This window comes from Stigmatopora nigra, chromosome 3 (assembly GCF_051989575.1).
Source record: "Stigmatopora nigra isolate UIUO_SnigA chromosome 3, RoL_Snig_1.1, whole genome shotgun sequence".
In the NCBI taxonomy this organism is placed as follows: Eukaryota; Metazoa; Chordata; class Actinopteri; order Syngnathiformes; family Syngnathidae; genus Stigmatopora; species Stigmatopora nigra.
Window position 1 is genome coordinate 14906678 of NC_135510.1, and position 20117 is coordinate 14926794.

Here is a 20117-nt window from a genome sequence, read left to right on the forward strand (position 1 = left end):
CGATAGCCAGAGCATCACGCCAGCACTGTGACTTTGACACTACCTCGAACCATTTTTCCCATTAGACTCTTCTGCATGCACACTTTCATTGATACTCATTGATTAGCGACAGTGTAACAGTTTTTTGTAACGTATTTTCACGACTATAAGGTGCACCCTCAATGAATGACACATTTTATTTTTTCCATATATAAGGCGCACTGGATTATAAGGCGCCCTGTCTATTTTGAAGAAAAATATAAGACTGAAGTGCACCTTATAGTCGTGAAAATACAGTACTTTTTTTAAATTGTTTTTTAATTCTGCGTGGAGGCCACTATTGGTTGAAGTACTATTGTTTATTCAATATATTTTTTTTGCATTTATCAGTGTCAGTACAGATTTTGTTGTTTTCCAGCCTTATTATATTTCAGACTTGACTGTAGAAGCTAAATACCATATTTTCCATATATAAGACGCACCCTCAATGAATGGCACATTTTATCTTTTTCCATATATAAGGCGCACTGGATTATAAGGCGCCCTGTCTATTTTGGAGAAACAGTACTTTAAAAGTGGTGAAATAGCTAAAAAGGGCACAGCTTTTCATGTATTTGTACTTTTGATTTCTGAGTATGGATCTCAATGAATAACATTTGAAAATGTGAATTATTCTCTCTGTCAAAAAGGTTCCTGACCCCTGTTCTAAACTGAAACATGCCCGCCTAATATTCAAATTAACGCCTACTTTCTGCCTTCTGGAAATAAAATATATATGGTTGTCAAATGTCGAATCATATGTGGTTCTCTCATTAAAGGCATGCAGTGTGTTTGAACGCACCGAGCCTCATTTGTTTTGTTGCTTCCTTTATCCTCTAATGCCCTAAAACAGAAAACGAATGTGTGGTCTTGTATGATGTCAGGCCATAACGCTGACAATGGCCACAGCCGACAGTGAGAACAAAAATGTACCTTGTCTTACGTAACTTTTCTGGGGTAACAACAGTGGACCAATAACTTAACTGCTAAGTGTAAGAATATATACACATATGTATATATATACACATCAATAATAACCTGGGCGGCCCTCCGGCCGAGTGGTTAGCACATTGGCCTCACAGTGGTGGATCTGGGTTCAAATCCAGCTTGGTCCAATTGTGTGAAGCTTGCATGTTCTTCCGAGGCCTGCGTGGGTTTCCTCCAGGTGCTCCGGTTCCCTGCCACATTCCAAAGATATGCATGGTTATCTGATTGGACACTCTAAATTGCCGCTAGGTATGAGTGTGAGCATGAATGGTGGTCTGCTGTTTTTGTGGACTATGTGGTGAAAGCTTTAAATCTCATTATACTTGTATAATGACAATAAAAGCATTCAATTCAGTTCAATTCAATTAAAAACTGTCTCCTTGTGTCCCGCGATCGGCTGACCACCAATTCAGGGTGTCCCACGACTCTGGCCCGAAGTCAGCTGAGATAGGCTCCAGCACCCCCACAACCCTAGTGATGATGAAGCAGTTCAGAAAATGAGACGAGACAATGAAGCATTTTCCATGTTTCAAATGTTAAACTTTGAATGGACTAAGATGGCCTGGAATAAAGGTGAGTTGATGTGAAATACTAAGTAAAAATGTTACTCAATAATTATTAAAATTAGTGTACTGACATACTCTTTTGTAGCATCAAGACCACAAAAATCACGTCATCTTCAAAACATGGATTTTCCCAGTTTGGAGGACAAACCACCTCGTGGAGCGCGGTAAGCAAGCTACCATCTTTTCCACATTCAATATGGCGGAACAATAGGGGCGTGGTTACGCCTATTGTCGACACATCAGCGTAAATTAAGCACATGCGCAGTATTGCGTCCTTTCGAACAGACTTTCTATGCAGACGGACGACTAGCACGCCAATGATCTCCAAGTCGTTGAGGAATTTACTGGCCTAAGTGCCTTTTTATCACGCTACCAGGAGATTTTTTTAGGAATCAATTGAGCCAAAAACGCCAACAAAATCTGTTAGTTAAATGCCAGGTTGAACACACCGTTGATAATTTTAGTTTGGGCTCCTTTTCCCCACCGGTTGTTAACATCACGACGACGCATCCCATTTGACTTATAAAGTATGTTGTCCGTTTTCACTCCATTATTGAGTCGTGTAGAAAGACTTTTAACTTTAACCAAACAAAGCCGAGACATCAACGGACAGTTTGCTGGGTAAAGGCTCACTCAAAAATGACATCCAGAGGCATGACTCTTAGTTCCTAGTGTGTTGCGAATGCTAAACACCCGTTTGCAATCTGTAATTGTTCTAAAACCGTTTATACAAAAATTGTTCAGCTAACTTTCCCCTAGTCATTAACATCAGTCTGTATATTTAATCACCTTGTCTGGAAAAGAAATCAGATTAGCCCCACAAGGATATGTGGAGTTTTAAATAAATGAATGTAAAAGCAGTGGTTACTTAAAGGGTGGTATTAGATTTAAAGTGAAAGAAACAGAAATACATATTGGATACGAGTCAAAGTAACAGTTCAAAGTTGTAGTTACATGCAACTGATGGCGATCGGAGTCCAGGCTGTGAATACTCACATTTCAGGTGTCGTTGACATGACAGCAATGGAACATCCAATCCATCAGAATCTGACATCGAATAGTCAAAACCAACTCTGTGATGTAGAAGAAAAGCACACAAGCACAGGGAACTAGCAATATGCACTTTTTTAATACATCGAAACTTTTCTACATAAACAATTAACATTCAAGAAGTAAACAATGTATTCCAATGCATGTAATAAATATTTTCTTCCACTCGGTAGATACATTTGTACAAATTAACACACATCCGCTTGAAAAGCCTTGTGTGGTTTTTGAGTTGGAGTCATGAAATCAAACCTGTGCATGTTTTAAGGCAGTGAGTGCAGGTGTTGATTAATACAGCTCGAATTGACCACCACCCTTCCTTCATTAGCGAGGAATTACATCTTCCATGTTCTTCAAAAATATATATAAATTACTTTCTTCGCGCGGCTCTGAATCGACAGAAAAAGCATACGAACGAACGGACATCAAGCATGTTTTGGATCTGAATATTCAGAATTCAATACAGGCAGGGTATTCACATGGTTGACGTTTCTTCCCTTTTTGATCGGTGGGACACATTGGGGGCATTTTTCGGGATTGGCCTCATTGGATTCAGTGCAGGCTAATCTGGGCCGTATAGCGGCACCCTGGAACTGGCCTATTGCGGCGCACCGCGAGTGGGAAAGCGATGGCCACACTGGAGTGGGCTGATCTGTCTCTGCAGGTTGTCTGCCGTACTCTCAAGCAAGAAGGCTATTTTAAATGGAGTGAAATACAGAAGCTTAACATCTGTTGGTCAACTGTGATGCAAATGCTGGTGGCCAATAACTTTTGAACAAGACTAATTGTCCACACATCCTTCTAATGCAGGGCACTTGATCAATAACACATTCTGCATGGCCCGTGACGGGTTACATACAACTTGGAGACAATTTCCAAGGCGTCAAATTCATGTTGATTATTTGGGAGTGTTTACTCAATCAACAAAGCTGTAACTCAAATGTGGAATATCTTCATCAGAGCTCAGAAGTAAAAGGCATCAGTAGAAAACACTAGAAAACGAGCGCATAAGTCATAATCACATGGCTTCCTTGCCATTGTGTGCCGAGGAGACAAAATAGGTTCCAAAACACTCTGCTCACCTCAAGTTAAGGGCTATTTGGTTTGATGCATGCATTACCCTTTACAGGCTAACTTTATTTGACCTTCTCTGAACTTTTGAATCCTTATAATGTATGACTGTTCATAAAGAAGGAGCTGAAGAGCAAAAATCACAATTTTTTGTTCCCTTCAAGAACAGACTAGCACATTTCTGTGACTCTTTTTGACTCATTTTTGCCACCTGCTGATTAGCAATTTTAGTTCTTCTTCACCAATTTCAAAACTATATGAAACGATAGACCTTTGTGATAGTTTTGGACTTTACATAATGTGCCATGTTTCGAATTGATTCACTAGTTTTTGACTGACTTAATGAAAGAATACTAAGATAGCCTATGAAATAGTGGGACAATTGCCTGACTTCACTGTGGGCAGCGTGGGACCGAGTCTCACTCAGTGGTGGTTTGATTGTGAGCCCGACCGATTGTTTGTCTCTGTGTGTGTCCTACGACTGACTGGGGATACGTTTAGGGTGTTTTCCGGGATAAGCTCTAGTGCCCCGCCCGCGTCCTTGATAGGGATAAGCCGTGTTGAAAATGAATGCTCAATTGCATTTTGCCTAAATGGTTAAAAGGTACAAAGCAATTTGGAAGATTTTGTCCATTTTCTAGCTGACTCATTTCAGACATCTGAATGAAAAACATTCTTTTTCACAAAAATGGCATCTTTAGAAGATAATTCAATTCACCTGTTTAAGTCATGGACAATCCTATTTTCCTCACTATAGGGCGCAAATAAAAGATGCCAATTTTCTCAAAAGCCAGCAGTGCGCCTTAAAAATTGATCAGTAATAGTTCATCATTGGATGAAATTCTCCTTAGCACAGCCCCAATTAATTGACGTACAACACCAGCCCTAACCACTAAGTACTATTACTACTACAGCTCTACCTAGTGGAATTTTAAAACACTCCTCTAATACTCCAACTACCACTGCCACCACCACAACTACCATTGCATTTTATAATCTGGAGCCTTTTATATATGAAACAGATTTTAAAAATAGGCCATTCATTGAAGGTGCGCTATGTAAATCTATGCGACTTATAGTGCGTAAACTTCGGTAATAAAAAATAAAATAAAAGTACAATTATCTCCATCTTAGATGATAGACACATCAATCAAATCCAATCATCAACCACCAATCATTGTCCTTACAGCTTATCCTCACAAGGGTTGCGAGGGGTGCTGGAGCTTAGCCTAGCCAACTAATTAGTCGCCAACCAAATCCCGATCGAATTGGACTAGAAAAAATCAGTTGCGAAAAGCTCCTTCTCGTCAGAAAAAAAAACATTGAGGAAAATGTAGAAGGCAAATTGAAAATGGGCTTTAAAAAGTTTAGGGGTGGTCAAATAAGTTCAACTGTAAAAGAGACATTCCAAAAAAAGGATTAAAAAACTCCAACGACTTGCCTCAAAATGTACTATTCGTACATTGTGTAAATATGATTTGCTCTATTACATTAATAGTTAACGATTTGAGGACAGGAAGGCAGCCTAAAGCCATTAGGGCCGTGGTGACTTGCATGAGTAGACTCGCATTCTTGCTCTATTAAAGCTCTTGAGAAAACGAATGAAAATGTTTTGTTGATAATGTAAGAGCACCTCTAGTGAAAAAGAATGCTTAAGTTAAACACAAAATGTATCTGGAATGATAAGGAATCATACACATTGTTGTACAGAAATGAATTGGTAAAAATCCAATATAGCACATAGACAATACTAAATAAATAAACAAAACAGCAAGAAATGACAGCTTACTACCAAAAATGATTGATAGACTGGGTTGGTTCTGTGCCAAAATAAAGTCAAGTTGAAGGGTCTTCTCTTTCAATTCTTTTTAGCTCATAACTCCAACAGAAATTGAAGTTTGATCTTCTCGTTAATTATTATTCATATCTTTATAATGACGGGCGTGAGAATGACTTAATAATGAAGATTTAGAGGACAGAGTTTTAAATGAGAAGATTTTCGGCAGATTTTTTTTGCAGTGGAAAAGGTGTGCCGAAGCTCAAAAATGGTTGGGGAAATCTAGTGTACTAGCTTATATGATATATTGGCCTAGCATAACAATGGAGAGAAGGCAGAGTGAATTATTTGTCCTGAAATCTCTTCTAGAAACTTCAACGCAAACAGACTGGCCAAGACAATCTCCACGAACTTTCTCCACGAAAAATGCTGCCAAAATGATTTGAACTACTCGACCGGGACTCAAACTTTACTTTGACAAAACCTTCCAAGAGTATCTGTAAGTAGTATGTAACAGCATCTTCCACGAACGAGTGTTGCACAAGACAATAACTTTGATAATGCCACTGCAACTACATTTGTGCTTTCTGCAGAAAGTGTGGACATTTTCCTCTTTATAATCATACATTTTAAGCTTAAATAGTAAAATTTTTCATGTTCAGCTTCAAAGTTGAGGTCAAGTCCACCTGTGTGGAGTTTGCATGTTCTCTCCGGGCCTGCGTGGGTTTCCTCCGGGTACTCTGGTTTCCTTCCACATTCCAAAAACATGGTAGGTTGATTGGACACTCTAAATTGCCCCTAGCTATGGATGTGAGTATGCATGGTTGTCTGTCTCCTTGTGCCCTGCGATCGGCTGGCCACTGATTCAGGGTGTCACCTGGATGGGCATCAGCACCCCCCGCGACCCTAATGTGGATAAAGCAGTTAACAAAATGGGATGTAATGAGCTTCAAAGTTTAGTTTTGTTTGTATATTTATTCATCGTTCATTTTCTGACCCACTTATCCTCGCAAGGGTCACGGAGGGTGCTCGAGCCTATCCCAGCTTACTTCTAGCACCAGGCTGGGGAGACCCTGAATTGTCTAGTGATAACAGATGGGGATTCGCGCAATTTGAATTGTTACAGTTTCATAATTTCTCTGAGTTGTCACAGAAATGGGATGTTTTATTTCATTATGCAAGCTCAATTGCTACAATTTTGAAAAATATAAGCCTTTTAAGTACTTTGTCAGATTTTTGTGTAAGTGCTGTATGTGTATAATGTCACCGCCGTGGCTTGCTCTCATATGCACGAAATGTTTTTGTCATAAAAGATTTTTTCCACTGCTAAATTTGCTCACTTAAACAACCAATTTTGCATACATGGCTGTCATTTATACCAAGCATTGTCTTTCCTTAATAATATTTTGATGATCTGATGGTGATTTTTCTGCAAAATTTGACAATGTAAAACTTCCTGCAGAGGCACTATTGAGTCACGTTGAACACGTTTGTGGCTTGAAAAGAGTCTGGCATGCATGATCTTGGGCACCATATCCTTGCATACTTGATACGAAAGCCTTTGGGCAGGAATTATCTGCTTGATACCAGGTCCAATCAATTTGAAACTGAAGTACAGAGAGTGATCACTGCAAGACCACCCAATCCAAATGAATTGGACTATGGTGGTCAGTGGCAACCTTACAGTGGAGGGCTTGGCTTCGGTTTTGAGTTTCAACTCCATTGTTTATCTATTGTGAGAAGTCAAAGAATATGGTCGAGTGTTCAAATGCACCCCTGATCACCTTCAAGGTACCTTATTTTTTGGCTTTAAGCAAAAATAATAATAAAAAATACTTCCACTTACATGTATAAATAAAGTTAGGCTAAAAACAGTCTTAATGCTGTATGTTGTCTTCAAAAAGAGTAGAAATGGGAAACCTGAAGTGCAATATGCCTGGTCCACCTGCACTCTCCCTATCACAAAATCAGTCTAACCTGAAAATGCAATGGAATGCATTTTTTCGCAAAAGAAGTATTGATGATCAGAAGTGAGAAAAGAAAGGAGCGCAGGAAATTTAAGTGAAGGAGATCCAATGAGAACTGAAACCAGGATATCGCGTAACAGGATATGCAAGGCAGGAAACATCCATGGCGTATGCACTACAAACTACAAATAACGTGGTCGAAAACAGCAGTTGAAGCAGCTCACTAACCTGGCCGTGTCCCAAATGAGAATACAAAGGTCAAAGAAGAAAATAGACTTTGTTCTCTGTACACGGTGGCCTTCCTCGTGTTCATAAAAAAAAAAGGCCTGTCCTCTTTTCCATTTTTGCTTTTTGTGCCATTTTGGGAGCATTAAAAAGCCACAAGATGAGCCAACTGAAGAAGTCCAAACCAATCTGCTCGGTTGGCTTTCATGACGACTTGAGCCGACGCCACTGTCAAGTCCTGCCAGGACCTGCTCCGGCACTCATCATAACTCCACCAAGGAGTCGCAAGATTGGAGTCTAACTTGAGAGTCATTTATCTACCCTGCAGCGGAATTCATTATTGGACCTGGTTTGACTCGCTTTGGGTCAGTCCAACGATATAACGTCGGGAATTCCTCCGTAAATAGCTGCCACTGCTGCTTCCGCGCCGCCTCGCCCGGCCAGCGCCCCGGCATGAGAGTGCGAAGATAAGGAGTGAGCTTCCCGGAGGCCGCCGGACGATACCAGGCCGCCGGACGATACCAGGCCGCCGCCAGAGCCGCCGCCAGAGCCGCCGGCCCCGTTGTTCGGCACGGTCAGTAAAGATGCCGTGTTGGCTCCCGGTTGGTCGAGGAACAGTTGCGAAAAGGCCGAGGAGCCGGATGCGCCGTAGGGGAGGAAACGGTTGAGCAGAAGCTCGTGGTCGTCTGAAGAAGCGGCAGCCGCCGCAGCCGCCATCACCATGCTGTAATGCTGGCAGACCAAACATTCAACATTAGATTATATTTTGCACAACAGTGGATGGTATTCTGCTATCAGGATTCAGGATAGATGGGAAAACAAACATAGATCATTTAAATCTGCACTTCCCGTGTGGAAGTTGGAAATTTACTACCTAAGGTTTCTAAATGGGGCAGCCAGGCGGATGAGTGGTTAGCGCGTCGGCCTCACAATGGGAGACCTGGGTTCAAATCCAGGTCATGTTCACCTGTGTGGAGTTTGCATGTTTACCCTGGCCTAGGTGGTGCATGGTAGACTGATTGGACACTCTAATTGCCCCTAGGTATGAGTGTGAGCATGAATGGCTGTTTGTTTCCTTGTGCGCTGCGATTGGCTGGCCACCAATTCAGGGTGTCCCCCGCCTCTGTCCTGGAGTCAGCTGGGATAGGCTCCAGCACCCCCCCACAACCCTATTGAGGATAAAGCAGATCACAAAATGAGATGAGATAAGATAATTGTGTCAATTAATACAATGCAAATGCAATTCATTTGTTCTTTTTTTTCTTCTGGGTGGAGTTTGCCCCAAGTAAGTTTAAAGTATCAATTTTAAGTATGTAATTTTCACTTTGATTAAACATTTCCCTCAGCTTGATCCTCTGCCAAATGACTTATTTCCTAGTAATACTTTGATTTTGTTTTTAATCATTGTGTTTTCTATATTGTGTATCTTGAAAGGCAGTTTTAAATAATATGTAATATTATAATCATTCTTGCCTCTAACCTATTGGTTGTTCAAATGGTTTGAGCTTTAAAGTAATTCAAATAAATCTATTATATATCTAATAAAGTGGAACAGACAACATTGATGTTAATCCATTTTGACTGCATTGTTTCGCTGTGTTTTAGTCCTGCAAAACCTTTCGTAGGAAAATTCTTAAATAATACTTTTATTATTGATCTATTTTATAACTTTAGGCTTTTTTTCAAATGCCTGTAGGGTTAGGCACAAAATTAAGAACAGTCACCTGGATTGTTTGTGGGACCAATACTTTTTTGCTGCTGATTCCTGGAGGTGGTATAATAAATATCCAAATTTATTGTGATGTAATGTACTGTGACACATACCTGATGATTGTCACCTTGTAGGAAGGAGAAGCAGTTCAAATCTGAAAATTAGTATTAGGGAGAGGTTGGTAAAGCAGGGTAACACATACATACCAACTATATTCCATTTGGTACACATGTATCTGACCAATTATACTATGGTATAAACCATTGATGGGTAGTTTTTTTGTTTTATGGTGGGCCGGATCAAAAGCAAAATTTACTGAAGAGGGCCAGGCCAAAAGTTTCTAATCTACTCCAGTCACTAATGTTGTCATTGTTATATAATGAGAGTGCAGTTATTTTACAAAAAAACTTCAGTGACATTCAGGCAAAACAATGGTAAGTATTAATCTTTTTTAGTAACATTACTTCTACAATGCTTTCAGTTTTTAACCTTGAGATACCACAATGTCTTTTCTTTCCAATTAACTTTTCACAGTCCAGTTGCAATGTTGCCCAAACAATAGCAATACAACAGATATTTTCATCTCTTCTGTGAGCCCTCTCATTTTAAGATGCTCAAAATCATTATGTACCTCACTTTGCACTAAAATGAATAGAACGCCACTGGTCCAACAACTGTTGGTTTTACAACTGCATTCATGACTATTGGTTTTGTTAGTCTACGTGTGTTTTTCATTACCTGGAAGGTCATTGGGAGTGTGGTAATAGGGTCTATAGTCCTGGATCAGTGGGGGGACAGGAGGCATGTAGCTAGTATCCACAGCTGGCATGCTGGGAGCACGACTCACCGGAGAGGACTGGTGGTGCAGGTTTGATACCCTGGTGGTAAATAGAGAGAGGTAAGGAGGGAAATAGTAATGCAGGTTCAGTCACATTGGATTTTTTTTTTTTATCTATCACTGTTCTTGCACTTCCACTGAGCCAAAAACAAGAAGCTGTAATTGTGAGCAATGTCAAGTGGTTGACATAACCAACACTTTGAATATAACAATCAGAACAGTTTCAATTCAGTTCTTTCAGAATAACTTGTGCCATTGTAATGTATAGGTAAGAATACTGCCAAAAATCTATCTTTAGATGTAAATGTAAATGAATATGTCTGCACATTAAATTACGTTAATTAAATAATAATTTTAGCCAGCCAATGGGGCAGTTGTTCTTCCCCGACTTTGGTGCGGGCAGCCTGGGTTCGATTCCCACTTGTTGGCAGTGTGATTGTAATTGTAAGTAGTTGGCTGTTTTATTGTGTCCTGTGATTGGCTGGCAAGCAATTTAGTGTGTTCCCTGCATGTTGCCCACGGTTGGCTGGGATAGGCTCCAGCATCCCCCGCGATTCTTAAGCGGTAGGCGTGATGAATGAAGGAAATAATAAATTGCTATATGAAACTAAATTTTACCCCAATCTTTTGATGTCGCCTGAAGATATGTGTGAAATATATTTGTATTCTTATATTTAGTCTTGCACCCTTTTCACTATGATGTATTAAGTTACTAGAATAGAATTTAACTTACACCTATTGGTTAAAATGTGCACTACACCTTTTGCATTCCACCTCCTTCATTTGTATTAACGCCTCCCATTTTTATGACTTGTCTCTAATAAAACCAGGTTGTTTGTAGGGAGTCGCCAGGAATTCCAAACGGTCATTCAGGAAGATAGACTATCTTTCTGCTCTGGCTACACTGGCGTCCTCCTTCATATGAAGTGGTTTAAATTCTCATCACGACTGGCTGTGTGTTTCCTCTGCTCCGATATTATTGAATGTATATGGTCTTAAACCTGACAATATGAAACATGGATGTTGCGCTTATTAAAAAAAAAATCTGATTATATAATGACTAGACTTTACTGAATGATGTATTTGGTTCCTAAGTCTCTCCAAAGCATGCTATATAGCTGTCAGAAGGGATTTCAAGTCAATGTTACAGACTCAACCTTTTATATTGCCAATGATGTGGCTGATCAAGCAAAATGGTTAAAACCTATTCAAGCGTTCAAGTGACAAGTGCACGCCTCATTAAATATAGTGACGCTTCATTTCCCAGGTGAGCTTTTCCTAAATTTGCTGATTTAGTGGACTGGAAAAATGGTATCAGCAGCAGACTGACCCCTTGTTGAGGATGGACGGCGATGTCGGGGAAATGGAGGGACATGATCGTTTGGCTGGCGGAGGCAAGGGCGGTAGGGGTGGCGGCGGCAGTGGTGGCGGCGGAGAGTCCTGGGCTTCGTCTTCCGAAGAGCTGTCTAATGTCAAATCGATCACAGCCATTTTCTTGCTGGTGCTGCTGTCGCTGCTGTTGCAGCTGCTGTGATTGGCAGGCAAAGGGCTCTGTTGATCTGAGCTCAACGTCGGACATGGACCTGGAAAATGCAATTGGGAGATTTGTGGTGAGGCCATTTTGTAATCCTATGATGTTTTACTTTTAAAACTAAGACAAAGAAAACAGTTTATATTTAATTTGAGTATTCAGAATTGGCCGAGTCTGTTCTGTCAAGGTGTTTGACAACAAAATGGACAACTTTTCTCTATATTTAGCTTTTGTGCAAATCCACACACAGGCGGGTTCTACTTATCATCATAGGTCAACATTGGATCATTCAGAGATCCTCACTGAACTTCTGGAGTGAGTTTACTGCACTGAAAGTAAAGGAGCTGAATAAAAAAAGCATACAATATCCAATAGATTTCATTCCACTTCACAAATCAGTCCCACCTGTTGTTGCTTAATTACATTTTTCTTTAAATGTTATATGTTTATGTTTGAAGCCTGAAATGTGGCAAAAGGTTGAAAAGTTTAAAGAGGCCAAATACTTTCAGAGGGAATATATATTCAGCCAAGATATATATACTAGATATACTTAACATTGTCATTATTGGAAAGTCTTGACTACACCCGGTTGTTTCTATTTAAGGGAAAAACGATTTTCAACTGGGATTTGAACCCTGTCTGCTCACATGGCAGTCAGACTAACAAACCTCTATGCCATAAATTCGTCACATTTTACTTTGTCATTATTGGAAGGTCTTGACTACAAATATATAGAAACAACTAAGGGAAAATGTTTCCCAACCAGGATTTGAACCCCAGCTGCTCACATGGCAGTCAGGTGAACAAACCTCTACGATAAGATAGATTTCTGACCCTGGCAACAAATAATGGCTGAAATGTGATTGGTTAAATGCTTCAATATGAAAACACACACCTGGATGCAGTGCAATCAGCGGGAAAGCAATTAAAGGAAGCTAACAGACAATTTGGCATTATTTCATAAGTATTGATGGACAAAATATAATATATGATTCAGATATTTCTTAGGCCAGCAGAGAAGACCTTGAAGGCCCTAACGGCACACCACTGTTCATTTCTTACCGTTCAGGCTGGTGTTTAAAGCTGCACAGGAGACTTCCTGCACCTCCTTTTTTGTCCTCATGGGGGACCAGTTTCCATCTTGCAAGAATTGGATCTCATCACAGTCCATACAGCTGCTCAGAATCTCCACAAAAAGCCTGGGTGATATATCAGTAAGAACCACATCACTCAAAAGAATAAATATTGTTGAAGAGGAAAAGGTGCCACATCGTGCAAGGAAATAAAATATAGACTAGTATTTGGATGCTGAGTAAGCATGCACTACTTTGAACAATGGAAGTCATTGAGGCTTTAAATATTTATGATATTGGCAATTTTGTTATGAGCAAGTGGCTTAAAATGTTATCTTTGAGGCCTATAGATACATTGGAATAGTTGATGTGATAGAATCAAGACAATTTTATGTTCTATTTATGACAAGAAAGTACTTGAATATACAGTCATCTACTTACGAATGTCTCTAAGTACGAAAGCTTCAGGATACGAAGTTTTTTTATATGCAAATGAGTGACTCAAGATACAAAAAAGATCCAATTTACAACATTCCCCCAAAAAGTAATTATATTTCCTTATCCATTATTCTATTTTGAATTCCCCTTATTAAGCGATGAAAAACTACAAATGCAACGTGGCACATGTTTTCATACACCCACACACAGGGCACACCTAAAAGTCCAAAATGTACTACAAAGTGGGCGGCTTTTAACCCTGGTAGAACGGGCTATTGCCGCCACCTGGCGGACAAACAGGTATTTCATCTATAACGGCCATGGAGGGAGATATTTCAGCAGCGCAAGGCACATATTCATATGCTTTAGTTATTTTAAGACATTAATAAATCATTTCCTTATAATCTTCTTCTCATTTTTTGGTGTTTTCTCACATCCTTCATACAAAATTGGGAGACTGACCAATTTTAAAGGATCTAGTTGGTAGTTGTGTGACGACCGTGGAACAAATAGATCATTTACATATACAGTACACGTCTACTTACAAAAAGTACAAGTTACGAAAAAAAGTCTTGGAACCCATTAATTTCTTAAGTAGAGGTATGACTGTACTGTACTATTCTAGCCCGAAAACGAAAAAAAAATGAGAGCAGGGTAATTTACCCGTCAATGATGAGATGTTCGTAAGGGGCCTTCTTGTCACAGACAGGACATACCCAGGTGGGCTTCTTCTCATTCATTTGAATATACAGTGTGGCGTCAAAGCACTGCAGGTGGGAGCACGTCAGCGCTCGGCATGGAATCGTCAGCCGCATCTTTCCAAGCTGCAAACGTGCATAAACATGTCTTAAGGCAAAAAAAAAAAAAAAGAAAAAGAAAAGAGGTCGAAGACACAGCAGGGGCATAAGGTACAGTATTGAGGTGGAACAAATATCACAAATATGTCAGCCATGTGGAAAAAGTATACAGTAGTGGTTCAGAGGATGCTATTATAATGGAAATAGAGGCAAGAAAGGGATGAGTATACAAAGCACTTTCATTTTAGTAATGGGTCTTAATGTGACAGATAATGTGGACATTTCCTTTCAACAACAGAACGGTGCTCACCGGGCAGAGTAAGGAGACACGAAGGCTTGTTGTGGCTATTTCACTGTCTGGGTCCGCTGTTAGCTTCTCTTTGACTGGAGGGAAAGAGGAAAAATAAGAAATACAAATATGGTAATGACATTTCAATGCTTTCTGTAAATAAGAACAAAGGCGTAGTATGCTGTACTTTTAATCATGTTTGCCATTCGCAGGCAAAAGTTGGGTTTGCATAGAAATCCACACCAATAATTTATAGAAAAAAAAACCATACAATTATTATTGACCTTCACTTGACTTAATCTTTCGATGGCTGCCAACCCTCCAATCAAATCGGATTGGATGTATGTCGTGGTCAATGGCGGTCAAACACGATCACTCAATGTTAGCCATTCCAATTTAAATTAATTTGATGAGTTCATTTAAAATGATAAAATTACTTAACTTTTTTGGGGAAAACTTATTTTGCCCCTCATTTAATTACTACTAAATACATTGGGGCTGATCGCCAGTGTTTTTTTCTCAATTATCATTTTCTTGTACACTCATTTATTGATTTGTACGAGATTATTATTCTCATAAGATTGACAGGGGTGGTTTCTCACCTGCCACAATAGGAAATAGGCAGAGTACACCCTGAATTGGTTGCTAGCCAATACCAAGCCACATGGAGACTAGCAATCATGCACACACTCATTCCTACACATATTTTGGGGTATTCAATCAACCTACCATGCATATTTTTTGGATGTGGGAGGAAACTGAAAAAAACCTACGCAAGCCATGGGCAATCATGCAAACTCCACACAGTGAGGATCGACCCCAGAACCCACCCCCATGCGTGCTAACCCCCCTGTAATAAGTAAATTGCAATTAGAAATGATCAGCAATTATTTGCATCATTGAGGAATTGTTGTCATTCATATTAAAACTCAAATGTAACAATACTGAAAAAATGGAACTTGTTCCAAAAAATTGATAATCGATACGCATAGCTAAAGTACAAATTGGTACATGTCAAATTGAATCATGCTCCCGTAAAAAGAAATACTGAAAGGGTTCTTACTGAGTGCTCTGGAGTGGTCTGGATTTCTTATGCCTTTACCCCGCAGCCTCTGTAACAGCACTGTGGAGGTTTGCTGCTTGACTAAGTGTACTGCCATAGAATAATTCTAAAGATATGAAACAAAAAAGAGCTGTCAGTTTTTTTATGGATCAATAATTAATATGAAGGACACAATGGGAATCTTCCTTGTACCAAATGGACACCAGTTTTTTCTAAGACACTTTCCAAACACATAAAAGGAATAATACTGCCATCCATTGCCTTTCTTTGAAACTACAATAAATCCTGACCCTTGTGTCCAAATGCTGGCTGGCATTGTAAAAACAACAGAGATTGGGCGTCTCACCCAAACCGGGATGATGAGGATTTAATTGATTAAGGCCAGTGGTGTCAAACATACGGCCCGCGGGCCGTATCCGGCCCGTCTGGTGGTTTGGTACGGCCCGGGGAAGAAAGCTGCATTGTGTAAAAAATATGAATTTTCTTTAAAAAAAAAATGTAGTTCTTGTATTATCCGCCAGGGTTGTTCATAATATATTGTTCATAATGTAAAGGGGAAATTCTTTAATTAATAAACATTTTGATAATTTACTCATTCTTTGCACTAATTATTAGTATTAGTGACTAATACAGTGGGCTTATTGTTAGTTCTATGCAATTTTGCAATGAGTTTACTGGTCCGGCCCGCTTGATCTGAAATTAAGCTGTATTCGGCCCGCAGACCAAAGGGAGTTTGACACCCCTGGATTAAGGAGATGTCGGCCTGATTAGTCGAAATTGCAGAAAGTTCATACAGTTGTTGTTTTTTTTTAATGCAAATTGATTAACCATGGTGGTCAGGAATTGTAATGGCTGATTTAGCATCATGAAAATAGTGTCTTTGGAAGGCACTGCTGTCCATAACCATGAGGAGTCAGCAAAGTTAAAATAACAGGAGATGAGGAAAAAAAAATCTTTTTTTGCTGCTGGGTCAACATTTTTGAAATTCCAACCCCTGAAAATCTGGCTTACCCTTCCAATCTCTGCTGTCCAGGACACCACAATGGTATTTGGGACTGTGGTGGACAGTCTAACCAGTGAGGTAATGTTGATGGGTCGGCTGGGCCGCTTCGGCTCCACACCGTTTTTGGTTGGCGGAAGATAACCCTGCGATATTGTATGGTCAGTATACATAAGTATCAAATTACAAACCATAACACGGCATCGGGCAGCTTCTGTTTTGCTTTTTTTCTCATGGAAGTCAGTGTTTCTCACCGGCAGGTTACATGGCTTGCCGTTTACTTTCACACACAAACTGGGTGGAAAATGGTCTTCCTGAGGACAGCTCGTCTCAGACAGGCAAAAGCGCAACTGGACTTGAACTGAGAAATCGCATTTGGTCACCGAGATGTCCCTTAAAAAGCAAAAGGAAAATACTGCTATATACACTGACAGTTGCTTAATGATCAAGAAATATTTTACAGTCCATCTTGGGCAAAATGGCATTTAATTGATCTTACATTGAACTGCTGATTTGCTGGACTTGCTGTGGCGTTAATGCAAAGGCAAAACACGTCTCCTGAAACCTCTGGCTGTTGTCAGAAGCTGCAGAAAATCAAACATAAAAAAAGGAAATGATAAATTAACTCCCAGTATTTCAAACTACAAGCTAAGTTTAAATTTTTGAAATTATATAATGCTTGGAGAGCAAAAACGGAACTGACTGTTGAGTGAGAGATAGAATTTGATGGGAATTCTCAACAGACGGTCATGCTCCGAAGTTGTGACAACTGTGCCAAACACTTCGTTTTACACCTAAAACCATCTGACATTTAAATAGCTTTACCATAATTTAGAGCATGGCTGTCCAAACATTTTTCTCAGAGGGCCGCATTTGGGGTAAAAAAAAAAAGCAAGATACACATTGAAAATGTTCCACTTTTATTTGTGAAACAGATCATCAGAATCAGGTAAAAAGAAATAATAATAAATTGTTTTTAAAATGTATTTTAAGTGTTTTTTTTCATTGACTGCCTTTGACACCACTAGACACCCAACCCATTTTGACTCATAAGGCTGCTAGATGTCGTTCAATCTCTGTCAGCCAAGTCAAGTTGGACGTCTATCGGTGTCCAAGACAGTTAGACATGATGCAATACCAGCTTTTCAAGTTGAAATGGATTTCATGTCAATGCAAGTGAAAGAGGGCTACAAGCACCAAAATTATCTATATATTTATTTATTTTGTTCTCCAGAGTTTTTATATATTTATATATATATATATATATATATATATATATATATATATATATATATATATATATATATATATATATATATATATATATATATATATATATATATATATATATATATATATATATATATATATATATATATATATATATATATATATATATATATATATATATATATATATATATATATATATATATATATATATATATATATATATATATATATATATATATATATATATATATATATATATATATATATATATATCTATATATCTATATATCTATATATCTATATATCTATATATCTATATATCTATATATCTATATATCTATATATCTATATATCTATATATCTATATATCTATATATCTATATATCTATATATCTATATATCTATATATCTATATATCTATATATCTATATATCTATATATCTATATATATATATATATATATATATATATATATATATATATATATATATATATATATATATATATATATATATATATATATATATATATATATATATATATATATATATATATATATATATATATATATATATATATATATATATATATATATATATATATATATATATATATATATATATATATATATATATATATATATATATATAGATATATAGATATATAGATATATAGATATATAGATATATAGATATATAGATATATAGATATATAGATATATAGATATATAGATATATAGATATATAGATATATAGATATATAGATATATAGATATATAGATATATAGATATATAGATATATAGATATATAGATATATAGATATAGATATAGATATAGATATAGATATAGATATAGATATAGATATAGATATATATATAGATATATATATATATATATATATATATATATATATATATATATATATATATATATATATATATATATATATATATATATATATATATATATATATATATATATATATATATATATATATATATATATATATAGACTCTTTGTAAGCTTCTTGTGAGGGTCAAAGTCAATGATATTTTGATTTTCTGCAGGACAATAAAAACTAGGCTATAGTTTGGACAGTCCTGATTTAGAGCGAGGGTGTTATCCAATTTTAGAATAAAATTGGCACAAGTTTTACAACTTTTAGGTAATTGTACTGAATCAAGTTGAATTGTTCAATATTGCCTGCACCGACTTCATACTTTGGTTGTTTTCATAAAAGATTATTCAGTGGGCTGTAAGGCAAACAGCAAGAATTGCTAAAACACAGAATATGACTTTTGTAGCTAGCACACTTAAACAAGTGAATGCCAATCTGCAAATGACATATTTCAACACAATCTTGATCCACGGTGAGTCAGTCCGATTTATTCATCATAATGATTGAGCTGTGGTCCTTTTATCCCATGTGCTGCAAATTTTATTGTCAGTTAAAATGAATTGGTCAAATGTTAGAGATGGCTTAAAACATTTACAAGGGTCGTGCTCATCAAATATTAATTCCCATGGTAATAATTCCCCCACACACACCTTGGGACCTTCAAGGCTCATTTTCATTCACTCTAATGCATCTTTTCTCTTTACGTTTTTAGAGCCTGCCTGCGTCAAAGAACAAAATTACATGTGATGTGCACTCAGACTTTTCCTCCTCTTCAGGCAACTGAAGCTAAAAATAGCTCTCGATCACTCTAGCTCTAGCACACTCTTGCTCACTCTGTCCTTGCTTGCATTTTCTCACTCGGCCCACCCTTGCATCACTCACTCTCACCACAAAACTGGATTTGTCCCCATGTTTCAGTGTGTGGGTATCGGAGAAATAAAAAGTTGAAAATCCCCAACTATACTTTCAGTCACCTTTCTACTTTCTGCGTTTTTTAATGATACAGTGGACAAAATAAAACTGAACTTAGAAAAAAAGACAAGAAAAGATTCATATAGTGGATTTTTTTGTCATACCCTTAGTATTTATGTTACTACTCTTTTTAAAGCCGAGTCCTGATTTCTGACATTCAAAGCGGTAGTAATAAAGGGTTTGGTATGGTTCCTCAGTGTGTGCTCTTTAAATAAACTAAATTATAGCCAGAAATGGTGCAGTATGCTAATAGTGCAGATTCTGCCTCTCAGGTGAAGTAAAAAAAAAAAAAAAACATTTTGTTCAAAGTCTGATTTTAGGTATGAGCTAAATTAAAGAGAATTTGCTAAACTCATCTGCCCATTCAACACAACAAAGCCCAGCTGGAGTTTGTTAGTTTCTTCGTGCCGTTCCTGCTTTTTCATTAACTTAAAATGCTGCATTTAAACAGACTCAGGCACACAAAAACAAGAACCAACTCCATTCTCAGAAAAAAACTAGAATAAAAAAACAAACAAACAAACATTGTGTGACAAAAGGTGAGCTCTAGAATTGACATAATGTCCAGTGTGATGTCCTCCTCACTTTAAAGACTGAGTAAAACGTTGAAAGAGCTT

At 37.7% G+C, this 20117-nt stretch overlaps 1 protein-coding gene across 1 annotated transcript in view; it reads right to left on the bottom strand.

Annotated features, from left to right (window-relative positions):
- Positions 1–5936: 5936 nt before the first annotated feature.
- LOC144194475 (E3 SUMO-protein ligase PIAS1-like) overlaps positions 5937–20117 on the bottom strand; it is a 38814-nt gene continuing 24633 nt past the window's right edge. Inside the window, exons 3-13 of the mRNA XM_077713572.1 lie at positions 16898–16982; positions 16653–16791; positions 16410–16544; positions 15399–15504; positions 14357–14430; positions 13913–14073; positions 12801–12937; positions 11538–11790; positions 10108–10247; positions 9483–9523; positions 5937–8390 (exon numbers count right to left, since the gene is read on the bottom strand). Coding sequence (XP_077569698.1) covers positions 8025–8390; positions 9483–9523; positions 10108–10247; positions 11538–11790; positions 12801–12937; positions 13913–14073; positions 14357–14430; positions 15399–15504; positions 16410–16544; positions 16653–16791; positions 16898–16982 — 1637 coding nt within the window. The 3' untranslated portion in view covers positions 5937–8024. The remainder of the gene's footprint in view (positions 8391–9482; positions 9524–10107; positions 10248–11537; positions 11791–12800; positions 12938–13912; positions 14074–14356; positions 14431–15398; positions 15505–16409; positions 16545–16652; positions 16792–16897; positions 16983–20117) is intronic.